This window comes from Hemiscyllium ocellatum, chromosome 19 (genome assembly GCF_020745735.1).
Source record: "Hemiscyllium ocellatum isolate sHemOce1 chromosome 19, sHemOce1.pat.X.cur, whole genome shotgun sequence".
Taxonomy (NCBI): Eukaryota; Metazoa; Chordata; class Chondrichthyes; order Orectolobiformes; family Hemiscylliidae; genus Hemiscyllium; species Hemiscyllium ocellatum.
In genome coordinates this window covers 11,133,151-11,149,966 of record NC_083419.1, presented here as the reverse complement: position 1 = coordinate 11,149,966, position 16,816 = coordinate 11,133,151, and the positions used below count along the sequence as shown (strand labels likewise).

Here is a 16,816-nt window from a genome sequence, read left to right as displayed (position 1 = left end):
TATTCAAATCAATCTGAAGAATTAAGCAGAATTCTGAACATTATACTTTCAGATAGGTGTAAAGGTTTCAAGAGAGGATGAAGAAGGAATTTTCCAAGAATGGTTCAAAAAAAAAGAGGAACTTCAATTATAAGGCCAATTGGTCATGCAATGGTGGTTCTATTGGGAAAGAGAAGGTTGAGAAGAGATTTGATTAGAATTATTGAAAATAATGATGGGTCTAGACAGAGCTGATAATGAGAAAGTCTTCCCCAAACACTGATAATGATCAAGAAACAAGAGATTTAAAGTAATCAGGAAAAGAATCATGATACACAAAGGAAAATTTTCAAACAGCAAGTGGATAAGACCTGGAATTCACTATCTGAAAGGCTAGTGCAGACACCAAAGTAATTGTTACTTTCATAAGGGAAATTGTTTAAGCAACTGAAGAGGGTAATGCAGGTTACAGGGAAAGGGCTGTAAGCAGGGGCAGCTAACTTGTTCTTGCAGAAAAGTTGCATGCATTTATCGAATAAAGAGATGCTTTCTGATTCAGAACCTAGGATACAAAATATTCATGCAACATCTCTTCCATATAATTTTCCACAAGTCGATTTCCAACTTCATTTGACCATTTTTATCTTCTCTTCACCTGTTTCCTTAAAATGTACCGACTGACGCTTTTAATAAAAATTGTCAGCCGTTATCACATTTCAACCCTTATCATTTCCCAGTTATGTTTCCCAATTAAGCCCTTTTTGTTTAGTTTTGATCATTTTTATCCACATAGCCAAAACGTTCAACATCCTCTCTGCTCATTTTAGTTTTCCAGCCCTTTTACATATGAAGTCACTCCACTGATCAGTTGTTTGTTCATTTTTCAACCCATTTTATTATGGCCATGTGTCTTTTTACCTCACTGAATGTCTTTTAACTTCGTGTTTTCTTTTCTCAATTATCTTCATTAAAAATTTTTATAGGATGAGGGCATCACTGGCAAGGTTAAGTTTTGCTGCCCATCTCTAATTACCCTTTGAACTGAGTGGCTTACCAATTGAGGGAGCCTTTAAGAGTCAAACATATTGCCACAGGTCTGGTATCAGATTTATTTTCCTAAAGAATATCAGCGAACAAGGTGATTTTCATAGTTTCAATTAATTATAGTTTCATCACACTACTAACGAGACAACCTTTATATTCTAGATTTAATTGAATTTAAATTTAACCAGTTTCCACAGTGAAATTTGAAGCTGTGCCCCACTGTATTAGTCTGTACTTCTGGATTACCACCACCACTTAGCACCCAAAGGAGCTCTGTCGTGGCCATTATTCAGCAATTTTCTCTTATTCTATTGTCTCTCACACATCTTGATTAGAGAGTCAATTCTTCGCTGTAGCAATTGGGGCGTGCAGCAAGGGTGTTGCCATCTTCATGAGCTGGTTGCTGAGGTGAGAAAGTTAAGTACTACACGAAGAGTACGTACAAACTGTCAAATCAGGAGTGGAAGGCGACCATTCAGCCCCTCCAATAAGTTCAACCATTCAATAACACCACATTTAAATTTTATTGCAGTCTTAAAACCACCTTTTTTTTGCTTCTGATATCTTTTGAGCTCCTTCTCAGTTAAGAGTCAATAAACATCTGCTTTTAAGACGAAGCAACAACCCTACCTCCTCCACACTGAGGGAAAGAATTCTCGAGACTCCCAAACTTCAGAGGAAAACTTATCTCCATCATAAATGGGAAACTTCTTACAGTTAAACTGTGTCCCCTTGTCCTGGTCTCTCCAACAAGGCAAAACATATCAGCATCCACTCAACTTCCCTTGTGATATTTGTGTTTTCAAAAGATCACTTCTCTTCCTTTCCAACTCCAACATATACAGATCTATCTTGTCTAACCTGCACTCAAGGAATTTACGTGCACACCCCCCTCTATCCCATCCCTAGAATATGTCGATGACCTTTGCTGTGCTATTACTAATGTAATTATGTTCTCCCTTAAATATGACCAAAATGTACAAATACTCAGTGTCATCACATCAATACCACATACAATTGTACCAAAACATCCTTAGTTTTCTTTTCCTTTGTCTCAAACTACATAACGTTTGCATTCCAATCATTTCATATCTGAATGGTAATTTTATGATGCCTATATCAGAACACCCAAATTACGCTGCATGCAAATTTTACTAGTATCCTTATTATTCTACAATCAATATTAAAACAGATCCTATTGCAATTTTAAAAAATCATTTGAGCGCAGCAAAGACATTTCAGAGTGTTGTGATGGAGGAGGCTCTGTAGACTTTTGAAATCAAGCTGTTAATCCAATGCCAACGAAGGTGAGAAACCAGAGGGAATATGGATAAGCAGGATTGGATGCAACTGCAATGTAAACAGAAGAGCTTCGAATGACCTCAAGTTTACTAAAGGACATGAAAACTTCAAAAGGTGAGACTTGCTTTCCTTACATCTTTGATGTAATAATGAACCAAAATCAGGTTTGGAACACATATCTGCACTAAGACTGCTTACTTACAGTTTCATAACATTGCCTAATTCCATGAGTCTCTCAGCTCAACTGTTCCTAAAGCACCCCAGATTTTTGTTATTCCTAAAGTGGACTATTCACGGTTGTCTTATCTTACACACTCAATCATCCGTGAATGAGGTCATCATTATGACATCAGTATAAAATTCATTTCAACATTCAATGCATTTTAAATTCTCATCCTGTGTCCAAACCCTTACCTTTTATCATCCCATAATCTCCTCCAATCTATCAATCTGAGCAGCTCCGATTTTAAACGCTCCATCACGGATTATGCGGCAAAGGCAATATGCTCAAACCCTGTTTTACTGCTCTTTCTCTTTAAAAGTTGCTACATAAAATCCAATTCTTTGACCAAATTTTCTTTTTAATCTGCCTCAATTTTTGTTTATTCATTTCATGGGACATGAACTTCGCTGGCTGGGCCAGCATTCATTGCCCATTCCTAGGTGTCTGTGCCTTCTTGAATCTCTGTAGTCAATTTATTGCAGGAACACTCGATGTCATGAGGGAAGGAGTTCCGGGTTCCTGTGACACTAAAGGAACAGCAACATATTTCCTATTCAGAATGGTAAATGGTTTGGAGGGGAACTATCAAGTGGTGATGCTCCTTCCAGATGATAGTGGTGAATGCTGTTGTTTAACGAGCCTTGAAGAATTTCTGCAATGAATCTTGTGGAGGGATTGAGTTTTGAGGATATGGTACTAATCAAGTGGGTTGCATTGTCCTGAGTGGTAAACTTCTTGGATATTATTGATGCTGCACTCATCCAGGGGGCTGTACTCCATCATTATTTTAACATGCGAGATAGTGGATAGTCTTTGGGAAGCTAGGTGGTGAGTTACTCACCTAGCCTCTGACCTACCTGCTTTTGTAGCCAAACAGCACTTATATTGTCCAGAAATTGAAAAGGACCAGCGATGACAAGCCCAGAATGTTGATAGAGGGGGAATTCAACAATCAAAATGGCATTATGTCAAGGGACAAAGTTTGCATTTTCTCTTGTTGGAGGTAGTCACTGCCTGGTAGTTGTGCAGTGCAAAACATTACTTGCCACTTGTCAGCCCAAGCTTGGCTATTGTCTATGTGTTCCTGACTTTAGACATGGGCTGCTTCAGTGTTTAAGGAATCACAAATGGAGCTGAATATTTCACAGTGAACATCTCTACTTCTGACATTATGATGGATGGAAGGTTATTGATAAAGTAATTGAGGGTTGCTAGACCTAGGACCTTACCCTCAGGGAGTAGTAGTGATGTTATGCAGCTAATATAATTGACCTCCAAAAACCAGAACAATCTTCTCTTGTGTCCTGCTAGACTCTAACCAGTTTTCCACATGATTCCTATAGTTCTGAGAGAGCTCCTTGATGCCACGCTTGGCCAATTTTGATATCAAGGTGAGTTCTCAGATTCTCTCTGGAATTCAGCTCTTTTGTCCACGTTTGAACTAAAGCTGTGGTGAAGTCAGGTGCTGAGTGGCCCTGATGGTACTAACTTAAATGTCAGTGAGCAGATTATAGCCTAGCAAGTACTACTTGTTAACTCTGTCAAGAACCTCTTCATCATTTTACTGATGATTCAGAGTAAACTAATGGGGCAGTAAATGGTCAGGTTGGATATGTCCTGCTTTTTGTGTACAGGACGTACTTGGGCAATTTCCCCATTAACAAGTAGATGAATGTTATAGTTGTACTGGCACAGCTTGGGTAGGGGTGCGGCACATTTTCGAGCATGTCTCTTGTACTATTGCCAGAATACTGTTCGGGTCCATAGACTTCCCAGTGTTCAGTCATTTCTTGATATCACATGGGAGTGAATCGAACTGGCTGTAGACTGACATCTGCGATGCTGAGATCTCATATGACATTTCTCAAATTTTGCTTTTGAACTATTGTGTGATATACCTGGTACACATTATTGCTTCAGAGCCACTATATAAACAAATTATTTTTGCTAAAGGGGATCACAAACAAAAGCCTAAAAACCTAAACCTGAAAAACCCTAATTTTCTCCGACATGTCTACCAAGTACCTGTTATGTGGTTCAGTGCATTTGAATGATGAGTCGCTTAGCAAGGTAGTGTTATAATGACGTTCCTCATCAAAGAGCCATCCCACGCTGGTAATCATCTCTTCCAAGCTCCTTTGTCAGGCAGAAGATACAGAAGTTTGAGTACACACACCAAAAGGTTCAAGAGCAGCTTCTTCTCTGCTGTTATTAGATTGCTGAATGGACCTCTCTAATTTCAAATCTAATGTCGATCTTGCTTTTGGGCACCTCCTATGCAGTCATAACCTTGTGTGCCTCACTCTATCTGAACATCCTATGATCTGTATGTCTTTGTATGTTATGTTCTGCCTGTAGTGCTCACTACACTCTTCATTGTACTTAGGTACATATGACATCAAGAAATCCACTCAAATCAAAATCAGTAACCTCTTGATTTCCACATTTAATTATGGATGCGAGGTTGCCAGTAGTTGCTCTCCAGGTGACCTTTTAACAATGATGAGTACTGATATTTGACACTGCAAAATCAAGACCACTGAAGCATCTGGAATGGTAGCTGTCTTCACAGCAGAGAGATGCCTAAAACAATGGTCTGGTTGCACAGATTCCTAATTTGTTTGCACTAAGACACAGAAGCACCACACAAAAGTCAGATGATTAAACACAAGCCAAGAGAGAAACTACAGAGCATTAGTCATTCTTGCACAACTCACAACAGAGGCCTAAAAGTTAGTTACCTGCTTGCCCTCTCATTTCCAGGTGTGTGGAATTTTCTAGCAATGGAGGCAAAAAAAGACAAGGGCAAAAAAGTTGTCAAAATTTTATAAATTCAAAAGCTAAAACGTGAAAGCAGCACATTTGTGATTAGAACTTTGTTGAGATAGAGTGCTATGCCCCTGTACCCACCGAAATGTTCTTGTAATTTCCATTTATGTTGATTGATTCAATTCACAATCAATATTACAAAGGCCTTCATTCAATTTCTGGCTGATGATTTACCTGTTGAATAAGTCTTTCAAGTTCCTCTTTTATAAAAAAAATGTACTCAATTCAGCTCCTTTCCAATAAAATCTATACAACTGCATAAATAGCAAAACAAAAAGCAAGTCTGCACAGGTCAAAGTACAATATTCTTTAGTGGTGAAGTGCATCAGATATCTGAACAACTCAATCATTTTCACTGCAACTTATGACCTCTGCACACAACTTTTACTTTGCTACTGAATCTGGAAGGATTGACCTTAAAAGCACAACTCCTTGCAACAAGTTAATATACGTGACTGGTAGGTAAAATGCATTTTCTTTCTCAGTACTGTAAATAGTGAACTAACCATCTATACTCCCCTGTATCCTTGTTCAGTGTGCTGTTCTGACCAAAGAATTAAATGGCTTCAACTGTGAAATGTTGTGGAATCAGGGGCGGCACAGTGGCTATCACTGCTGCCTCACAACACCAGGGTCCCAGGTTCGATTCCAGCCTCGGGTGACTGTCTGTGTAGAGTTTGCACATTCTCCCAGTTTCCTCCCACAGTCCAAAGATGTGCAAGTCAGGTGAATTGGCCATGCTAAATTGCCCATAGTTGCATTAGTCAGAGGGAAATGGGTCTGGGTGGGTTACTTGTCAGTGTGGACTGGCTGGGCCAATAGGCCTGTTTCCACACTGTAGGGAATCTAATCTAATCACAGTAAAACAATTTTCAAACAGAAGACAAAGTCAACAGCCAACACATTTAATAAATTCACATTAACAAGAAAGACACAGTGAGCATTAAGATCATGTACAACAGAATAGCTGTCAACTTAAAAGTTTACATTTATTAATAGCAGTACATTATTTACTCATATCTTTAAGTCCATTGGTGTTATTCAGAAGCCCCATGATTAAGATATATTGCTATATATGATATTGAGAGCAAGATTAGGACACTATCCTGGTAATATATAGTTATTTATATAGTATAGATGAATGTGAAGAGATTGCAGAGCTCCTAGAAGAGGAGGGATCTGGTTACCCTCCTACTGTGTTGCAAAAGGTTAGTAATATAGGTACAGCAAGTAATTAGAAAATATAATTGAATGTGGTTGCTCGTTGTGAGAGGAAGTGATCACAAAAATAGGTGGCTGTTCTTCATTTATACAAGGCATTACTGAAACTACATCTGGAGGACTGTGTGCAGTAATGATCTGCTTATTCAGAGAAGGATAGAAATGCATTGGAGAAAGTTAAAGATGGTTTACAAAGCTAATCCCTGAAATGACTATGAGCAAAGATTGGTCAGACTAGACCTGTATTACTGCAGTTCAGGAAAGCAAGCAGGGACTTGACTAAAATGTAAGATTCTAAAGAGTTTTTGACAGGGTGTGGAACACATGATTCGTTTGCAGAAGAATCAAGAACTAGGTGTAACGGTCTTAAAATAAGGAGTTCCCATTTAACAGAGCTAAGGAGGATTTTTCCCAGAAAGTAGTTATGCTTTGAAGCACTAATTCTACCAACTTGAGGAACAGAATCTTTGATTATTTTTAAGCTCAAATCAGTAGAGGTCCAAAGAGATTTGGAGTTCCAGGTACACATTCTAAAATATCATAGGAACAGGAATAACCCATTTAGCCTATCAAGTCTGCCAGTCTTTCAATATGATCATGACTGATCAAACATTTCAATGCGTAACTACCCCATTCCCAAAACCTTGTACACAATTGATAGATTCCCGATTTCCAACTCTTTCTTAAACATACTGAACAGAATGGAATTCCACAGCCCTCTATGGTGGAGCATTCAAAATGTTCACACAGTCTTTTGAGTAAAATACTTTCTCATTTTAGTAAAATGTCATTCCCCTTATTTTTAAAGTTGTCACCCATTCTAGACTTCTCAATCAGGAAATCACCTCAACCTGTCTATTCTTGTAAGTATTTGTTACATTTCAAAGAGACTACTCATTCTTCAAAATTTCAGAGAATACAGGTCCAGTTTACCCAATCTCTCTTCATAGGACAGTCCCACCAAACCAGGAACAAGTATAGTGAACCTTAATTGCAATCTGTCAATAGCGATAATATCTTTCCTTAGATATGGGGACCAAAACACCATATATAATTCCAGATATGATCTACTCAAACTTCTATACAATTGAAGGAAAACTTCACTACACTTCCACTCAAATTCTTTTGTAATAAAGACTAATATTCCTAAATGGTTGCTGTATCTGCCTGTTAGCCTTCAGTGACTGGTCAATGAGAACATCAGGTCCCTTTGTTTACTTGCACATTCCAACCTCTTACTAAATAATAAATACTTTGCACATGTTCTTCCCAAAATGTAAAGCACTACATCTTTCCACATATGTTTTTGCCCATCCAGTAAGCTTGTCCAAATCCTCATGGAGACATTTTACATCTTCCTCACAATGCACAATCCTGCCTAGGTTTGTCATGGGTGGGACCAGGTTCAGAAAATAATTGTAAACAGTTAATTCATTTTTCTTTTACAGCTAGAGACAAATTACTGAGTAGAATTTGTCCATAGTCAAAACTCTGGTCTGGTCAGACCATACCTGGGTCCTGGGAACAGTTCTGAGCACCAGACCTTTGAAATGACATCATGGCCTTTGAAGGAAATACAGCTTGTTTTGATCATAATTATATCTGGACTCTAATTAAAAGTAGATAACACTTGAAAAAGGATTGCATTGCATGAAACTTAAAAGGTTAAGGATAATCCGATCAAAGGTTTCAAGATCTTAAAAAGGAGAATAGAATAGGATTTGTTCCTGTTCAATGCTGAATGGGGTGTCTTAGACCACGAGCTAATGTCTAAAATGTAGAGAAGTGCTTTCAACAATGAAATTAGGAAACACTCAACACACAAAATATGGTAGAGATGTGCAACACTTATGTAAATAACAACTTATGCAAGACCAATCATAAATTTTCGAACTGAGATTGACAGATGTTTTGCTATCAACGGAAGTGGAACAATGGCAGTTATTTCAACTATTTATTCAGGGTATGTTTACATTATAGGCTATAGCAGCATTTAATAACCATTTCTAATCGCCCAATGAGTAATTAGGAGTCAACCAGATTACTATGGATCTAGAGCTGCGTGTCAGCGAGACCAAGAAAAGATGAAAGATTCACTTCCCTCAAAAAGATTTGTGAAACAGATGGATTGTTACAGCAGTCAGCAATGCTTACATTAGGTTAGTTTTCGTTCTGGATTTTTGAAGAATTCAAATTTCAACATCTATCATGATGGGATTCATACCCACGTCCCTAGAAGAATAGTCTGAGGTGCCGGAAAACTTGCCCAGTCTTCCATTAATGGTTTAAGGCCACAGATCACAAGAAATACAAAAGTAAAGAGAAAACATGATGCAGCAGTTGGTAAGTGTACATAGAACATGGAACAGTACAGCACAGTACAGGCCCTTGGCCCTCAATGCTGTGCCAGCTTCCTCTCCTACTCTGAAATCAGACTAACCTACATACCCTTCCTTGTACTAACTTCCATGTGCGTAACCAAGAGTCGCTTAAACGCCATGAACGTATCTGACTCTAGTACCACTTCTGGCAGTGCATTCCATGCACTCACCACTCTCCGAGTAAAGGATCTACCTCTGACACCTCCCATAAACCTTCCTCCAATTATCTTAAAATTATACCTCCTTGTGATAGACATTTTTGTCATAGGGAAGAAACTTTGCCTATCCACTCCATCTATTTCTCTCAACATCTTGTAGACATTTATCACATTACCTCTCATCCTTCTTCAATCCAGTGAGAAAAATGCTAGTCCCTCAGGCTTTCTTCATAAGACATACTCTCTAGTCCAGACAGCATCCAGGTAAATCTCCTCTGCACCCTCTCTAAAGCTTCCACATCTTTCCTATAATGAGTTGACCAGAATTGAACACAGTATTCCAAGTGTGGTCTAACCAGGGCTCTATCGTGCTATTGCATAACCTTGCAACTCTTAAATTCAATCCCCCTGTTAATGAAAGCCAATACATCATACGCCTTCTTAACAACCCTATCAACCTGGGTGGCAACTTTAAGATCTATGGACACAGACCCCAGGATTCCTTGGTTCCTCCACTCCACCAAGAAACCTGCCTTTAACCTGTATTCTGCATTCAAATTCCACCTTTCAAATGACATCACACTTTTCCAAGTTGAACTCCATCTACCATATCTCAGCCTAGTTCTGCATCCTGTTAAGTCAATGTACCTACAACAGCCCTCCACACTATCCACAACTCCACCAAATTTTGCGTCATTGACAAGGTTACTAATTCACCTTTCCACTTACTCATCCAAGTCATTTATAAAAATCACATGTACTGTGACTTGATACAGGTGTTAGAAAATGCACCAGTTAACAACTTCATGTGAATTATCCTGATGCACGTTACATGAAAAGCTACGGCAAAATGTGTCTTTTTCACCAATACTCAAAATCATTTCAGTTCACATGTTTACCTGAAAGTCAACCATCGATGAATAAATGAAACATCGTTACAGGAAACTTGAGAAGTGAAAACAGACTGTAAGAAAAAAACAGGTAGAGCTGGAATCATTGAACATTTTACTTATAAACAGGTTTGGCTGAGTAAATAAGTTCCCTCTTGTCCTCAAATGCCACCAAGTGAGCAGTGTGTCAATTAAAGTTTCATCCAAAGAACAGTACCTCTGATGATGGATCATTTTCTCTATAACTAGAATAAAATTGCCGCCTTGAACTTATTGAATACCAGGATAACGGTTAGAACATAAGAGCTTCTGACTCAGATATAACAATGCCGCTAATGAAGCCTAGTCATCCCTATGGGAACTGTATATAATGACGACTTACTGGGCTTGCAATTGAGAGGCCTGGACTAATGATCTGGAGACCAAGCTCAAGTCCCACCATGGTACCTGGGGAATTAAATTTAGTTAGTAAATAAACATGCAATAAAAACTGAACTTGCACTAACTGTTATCATGAAACTGTCACAAAACTTCAGTAGGTTGGAAGAAAATCTGTTCTGACCCAGTACTACTTTTAAGTGACTCCAGACCCAACGTATTGTGAACCAGTCTTAACTTTGCTATGAAGCCCTTCAACTCAATCAATTAAAACCAATTAGGAATGGGAAATAAATCCCATTGCTCCACATCTCAGTAACGACAAAGAAAACCAACATTATGGGGTCCAATGAAACCAGGTTTTCCACAACGGAGGGAAAAAGTGAGGATGCAGATGCTGAAGATCAGAGTCGAGAAAAGCACAGGACAGGCAGCATCCAAGGAGCAAGAGAATCAACATTTCGGGCAAAAGCCTTTCATCAGGAAGTTCACAACAGATATTATGTACAAATATTTGTTGTACCTTCTGTTTGTATAACTTTCTAATTTCTAAAAATAATATGGGCAGCATGGTGGCACAGTGATTAGCACTGCTGCCTCACAGCTCCAGAGACCAGGGTTCAATTCCCGCCTCAGGCGACTGTGTGGAGTTTGCACATGCTCCCCATGTCTGTGTGGGCTTCCTCCCACAATCCAAAAAATGTGCAGGTTAGGTGAATTGGCCATGCTAAATTGCCCATAGTGTTAGGTGAAGGGGTAAATGTAGGGGAATTGGTCTGGGTGGGTTGCGCTTCGGCGGGTCGGTGTGGACTTGTTGGGCCTGTTTCCACACTAAGTAATCTAATCTAAAACTTAAAAATAACATACTAACAGCAACTACTCATTGATAAATTCATAATATCATGCCATATTTTACAGTGTAGTTATTGCTAGGGTGAGTGCTATCAGAGCAATCTTTGTTCTGCCAAGGCTTTTTTACATTCCACTAATTCTCTAGAGCTGAATTCTGAAACAATACTGGATGCTCATAACACAAAGCCAGTAAAAAAAAATTTAAATCCTTCGGCAATATCTGAATAGTTATGCAATCTAGCCAAGCCATGATGGGAATAGTTTAAACATCTACACAAAGTATACTTCCATAGCGAGGCTGATAAATATTGTAAAAGTAACAAAACAATCTGAAGCATGCTATGATCAAACTCACTTACAGACTTTTAACATTACGTAGCGTGGAGATGTTTCCTAGGAGAGACTAGGACCTGAGGGTGCAGCTTCAGAGTGAAGCCACAATCCTTTCGAAAGGAGATCAGGAGAAATTTCTTCAGCCAGCAGTTAGCAATTCTGTGGAACCCATTGCCACAGAAGGCTATGGAGGCTAAGTCATTGAGTGTCTTTAATAAATGAAGAGATAGATTCTTGATTAGTAAGGGGATCACAAATTACAAGAAGACAGGAGAATGGGACTGAGAAATGTAACAGCCATGATTGAATGGCAGAGTAGACTTGATAGGCTGAATGGTCCAATTCTGCTCTGATGTCTTATGGCCATGATACACACTTCAAATACTATTTGTTTTAAAGAACAACTTTCATATGGAAAGGCTCCCATTTCTCTGAATTACATTACAAATGATCTTAGTATTGAGAGTTTGATGCAATATGACAATTATATTCTCAAAGTTTAACTGATCTACTTGCATCTGAATTCAATACTGAATTGTAGCCTCTATACTCAATCTAACATATATACACATCTTAATGAAAACCATGATAATAATGAATCAAAACTGCATGGCTGTATTATTTATAAAGAACAGGAGAGGATGAAGAAAATACACCAAGCACAATTCTCTAATCACTCTGAATCATGATTATGACTAGATCACAAAACAATATTAGGTTATGGATGTGTGTACATTTCAAGATATTTTTGGAGACCTCTGGCCACATGTGACCCCAGACACACAGCAATGTGATTAATTCTTAACTGCCCAATGGGCAATTAGGGATGGACAATAACACCCACATCCCATGAATACGTCATGTGCAATATTATTAAAAATTGTTTAATTTAAAATACCAGGCAGCGTAAATTTGCTTCCGCCAGCATAAAGCAAGATAAAAAAAGTTGACAGCAGTGCTCATGTATTCAGAAAACTGAAATTTAATGTTTGCAGTTAATGCACAATAGTGTTAATGGTGGGCACGCAAATTTCCACCACTACTGCTTCTCGATTGCACAGTTCCTCATTGAAATTAAAATTTTACCATTTTGCTGGCTGCCTCAGATCTCAATCATTCATAAATTACGAATCAATTTAGCTTTCATAAAATGCTCCATCTGACTATTACACCCAATGGCACCATCCAATCCACTTAAGCGATCCCCCCGACATTGGGTTGCTTCACACTCCCTATTGACTCCTTCACTGATGTTGCACTTCTTCATTACCATGCCATGTTTCTGAAACACCATCCCTGATCTTCCCATGTTTTTAAATTTATAACCTTTTTCTGCAGTAAGTATATCAAACCTAAATCCCTTATTCATTTTTTCCTCTGCTAATCAGTACTTTCTTCAATGGAAAAGCATTTTGCACAATGTCCTCTGGACAGATAGCACTTGCGCAATAAATGCTGATTACTGATGTCAAATATTCATTTTACATCCACTCAAACGCCTATCACTGCTTTGCTTCCAATCTGTGCAAAAGGATTACAGATTTTATCCTACTGAATTGATCTAGTTTACGTAGAATGTATTAGCTCTACAATCTTGGTGTTTGCAAATACAACTGCAGGTTGCAGAGCATGGTCATGTGGAAGCCAAAAACTACCTATTCATTCTTATTTGCCAAAGTATGACAAGTGCATCAACATCAACATGTTAAATATTCTAAATCACAATTCTTGGAACACTGTAAAAGATACTAAACAGGAAAGTCAAATGTCTAATGACAAATACGTCAACCATCCAGAGACCGACTCTCTTATGTACCATAGTTCAAACTGTGAACACCAGCTTTGGCTTAAGAGTAGAATTTGAGAGGCAGAATTGAGTCAGATGGTGAATGGCCAGAGTAGCGGCTCAGTGGTTAGCACTGCTGCCTCACACCTCAAGGGACCTGTGTTCAATTCCTGCCTCAGGCCACTGTCTGTGTGGAGTTTGCACATTCTCCTTGTAGGTTTCCTCCCATAGTCCAAAGGTGTGCAGATCAGGTAAATTGGCTATGCTAAATAGTGTTAGTCAGAGGTAAATATAGGGTACCAGAACTGGTCTGGATGGGTTACTCCTCGGAGGGTTGGTGTGGAATTGTTGGGCCGAATGGCTCGTTTCCACACTGTAGGGAATCTAAAGTCACATCCTCCAAATGGGTGCAATCTAAGCTGTCACTGAAGGAACACTCTAGGAATCTGCTATCATTTGGACAAGAGGTTAAACCAAAACTAACATGAAAAGCAAGGATATTTCATGGTGTCCTGGCCAACATTCGCCTCTCAAACACCACCACAAACAGGATCGCCAGTTATGTCACACAGCTGAGGGCAAGATCTGCTCCCCTTTGCCTGAACTGCACCCGCTTTACAACAGTGCAGGAAGCGACGTGTACTTTATTTTGTCAGAAGTACTCATTCAGAAGACAGCGTTCATAACGGTGACACTTCTCAATGCCGGCTGCCAGGCATCAAAATTAAATTTCCCCAAACCGCCTCTCGTGGGGCGGCGAGCATCCCCCTCCCTCCCCCTCCCTCGAAATTCAGTGAAGTGGGATGGGCCGTGGCTCAGTTACTGGAGTTCAGGAGGATAATTGCCTGAGAGTTATCCAGAATGTCGGCGGAAAGGGGACACCAAGGGCAGCAGCAAACAAGAGGTGGGTGCGGTCGTTCGGCTTTCCCCGTCCGCCTGTATCTTCCCTCCCTCCCACCCCAGGCGCCCAGCCACGGCCTAGTACCGGCGCGGCCGTTCTGCCCGGGCAGGGAACGCGCTCTCCCCGCTTCCTCTTTCTCCTTCACTCTTGCCAGTACACTCCATCTTTCCTTCCCTTCCCCCCCCGGCCTCTTCAGTCGCCCGCTCCGGCCTCACCAGGTATCACCCTTCTTCAGCGGTGTCTTCATCAGCGCCGCGGTATCGGCGCGCTGCGTCTCCAGCTCGGCCGCTCCGCCCTCCGCCATGTTCACTAGCAACCGCGCGGAGCATGCCGGGAACGCTCCTTCTCCTTCTCCCACCCACCGGCGGCTGCGCCAAAGAGCCGACGCGGCACACACGAGAAGCCCTCCCACTTTTGCTCAAGCTGAGGGGAGCACTGCGCTCCCCCTGGCGCAGGAGGACCTCTGGTCCTCCCAGCGCTCGACAGCGGCGCTGGTTGGAATCTGACAATGGGACACACTGGAATCGAAACGTTAAACTCTCACTTCTCTCTCCCTAGACCCTGAGTTTCTGCTGGACTCCCACCATCTGCAGCTCTTTGTTAAAAATGTGTCTGTGTTTTTTTTTCTCTCTCTCCGCAGATGCTGCCACATCTCTCAAAGTGGGCGAAAGTGAGGACTGCAGATGCTGGAGATCAGAGTCTAGATTAGGGTGGCACTGGAAAAGCACAGCATCCCGAGCAGCAGGAAAATCGACGTTTCGGGCAAAAGCCCTTCATCAGGAATCAAAGTGGGCCACCAGGAACACTGGAGGCATGCTATGCCAGGTAGAAGTTAAAAATCACACAACACCGGGCTAGGGTCCAACAGGTTTATTTGCAAATACTAGCTCTTGGAGTACTCTCCTTCAGCAGGTAGCTACTGGGGCAGGATTATAAGGCGCAGAATTTATAACAAAAGATCATAGTGTCATATATCGGAAAAACCTAGATTGCTGTTAAGTCTGTAATCTTTTAGAAATGGGTTGCAGGTTTCTATTCATTTATATGTAGATCCCAGAACTTTTCTCAAGTCATATTCCTGAGATGACTTAAGATTTTATAAGAAAAAGGTGACATCTCAGCTCAGAAAATGCATTAAAGGTGTGAGGTTAGAGTCCATATGTGTTCCAATCTTGAGTCAGACTGGTTCTATTTCCAAAGTAGGAAATTTATAAAATGTCACATGGATTGACTGTCTGCAGATTGTGTGCTTTTTGAACAAAATAGAATGTATCTGTAAATACAATTCTGCAAATGCAAATTCACCCTATAGACTCATTTGTCTAAGCTGTCCACCCCAGGCCAACACCGACACCTCCACATTATGCCCTGTATGGCATCTGCTCTGCCCAGCACTGTAGTAAAATATAGAAGTAGGTGTGCACAGCCCAGACCATCACGAAAGCCAACCTCCTAAATATGGACTCTGTTTACATGGCCTATTGCTGTAGAAAGAGTCGATAGAGTGCGGAGCTGGAAAAAGCACAGCAGGTCAGGCAGCATCTGAGGAGCAAGAGGGTCAACATTTCTAGCTTAACTCTTCACGAGACTATATCAATTGCTGCAGAACAGTTGCCAACATCATCAATACCCATTGCATCCCAGCAATGCTCTCCTACAGCTTCTTCCATCATGCAGAAGATACAGAAACTTGAATACACATCAGCAGGTTTAAGAACAACTCCTTCCCTGCCATTATTAGACTGAAGAATGGGCTCTCTAAGTTCAAATAATGCTGACCTTGCTAATGTTGATCTTGCCTAGCACACACCCTGTGCAATGGAACCTGTATGCCTCTATCCAAGTCGTTTTTCACCCTATGGTCTGTGTGTCCTTGCATTCCATCCAGAACATGGGATGGTCCCATAAAATCTGGCACTATTGATCAGTGTCTGTTTCCATGCTGTACATCACTATGACTCTATAACTTGATCTTGTCAGAAAATTCGATCCATGGTTGTCTGTACCATGCTCTCATTGTTTGTAAATGCAGTCAAAAACTGAGTGTCCACTAAGGAACTCTTGGGAACACCACAAGTCACATCCTGCTAGTTTTAGCATATACCTTTTGGCCCTAAATTGGATCTCCTGTCCCTAGCTAATCCCTTATCGATGTCAATAAGTTCCTTTCAATTCCATGAACTCTCATCCCTTTTTATGCTCTCTGATCTGAAACCTTATCAACTTCTTTCTTGGAATCATATAAATAACTTAGAAAACACTTCCTATGTTAGTTACAGCTTCAAAAAAAAAATTGTCACTCGATTTATTACAAATTACTTTTACTCTATCACTCAGTCCCCACACAGATTCTAACTGGCTTCAGCCTGATAAATCCATCATTTCCTAATTCAACCCTCCTACCCTGCTTAAACAATGTGATTATATTGGGAAGTTTTCAATCTAAAAGGAAATTGTCTTTCAAAGTGTTGGCACAATCAGTTGAGCATTTCCTTCTGTGTGATAGTGAATCTATATTCTGCAAATGTGATGTTCTCAT

The 16,816-nt window shown here is 40.2% G+C and overlaps 1 protein-coding gene across 5 annotated transcripts in view; it reads right to left on the bottom strand.

The window, feature by feature from the left end:
• The window catches only part of LOC132824853 (ubiquitin carboxyl-terminal hydrolase 15-like), a 114,153-nt gene extending 99,563 nt beyond the window's left edge, over nucleotides 1-14,590 (bottom strand). For all 5 annotated transcript variants that reach the window (XM_060839640.1, XM_060839641.1, XM_060839643.1 and 2 more), the window contains exon 1: nucleotides 14,493-14,590. In XM_060839640.1, coding sequence (XP_060695623.1) covers nucleotides 14,493-14,581 — 89 coding nt within the window. In that variant the 5' untranslated portion in view covers nucleotides 14,582-14,590. The remainder of the gene's footprint in view (nucleotides 1-14,492) is intronic.
• Nucleotides 14,591-16,816: the final 2,226 nt, after the last annotated feature.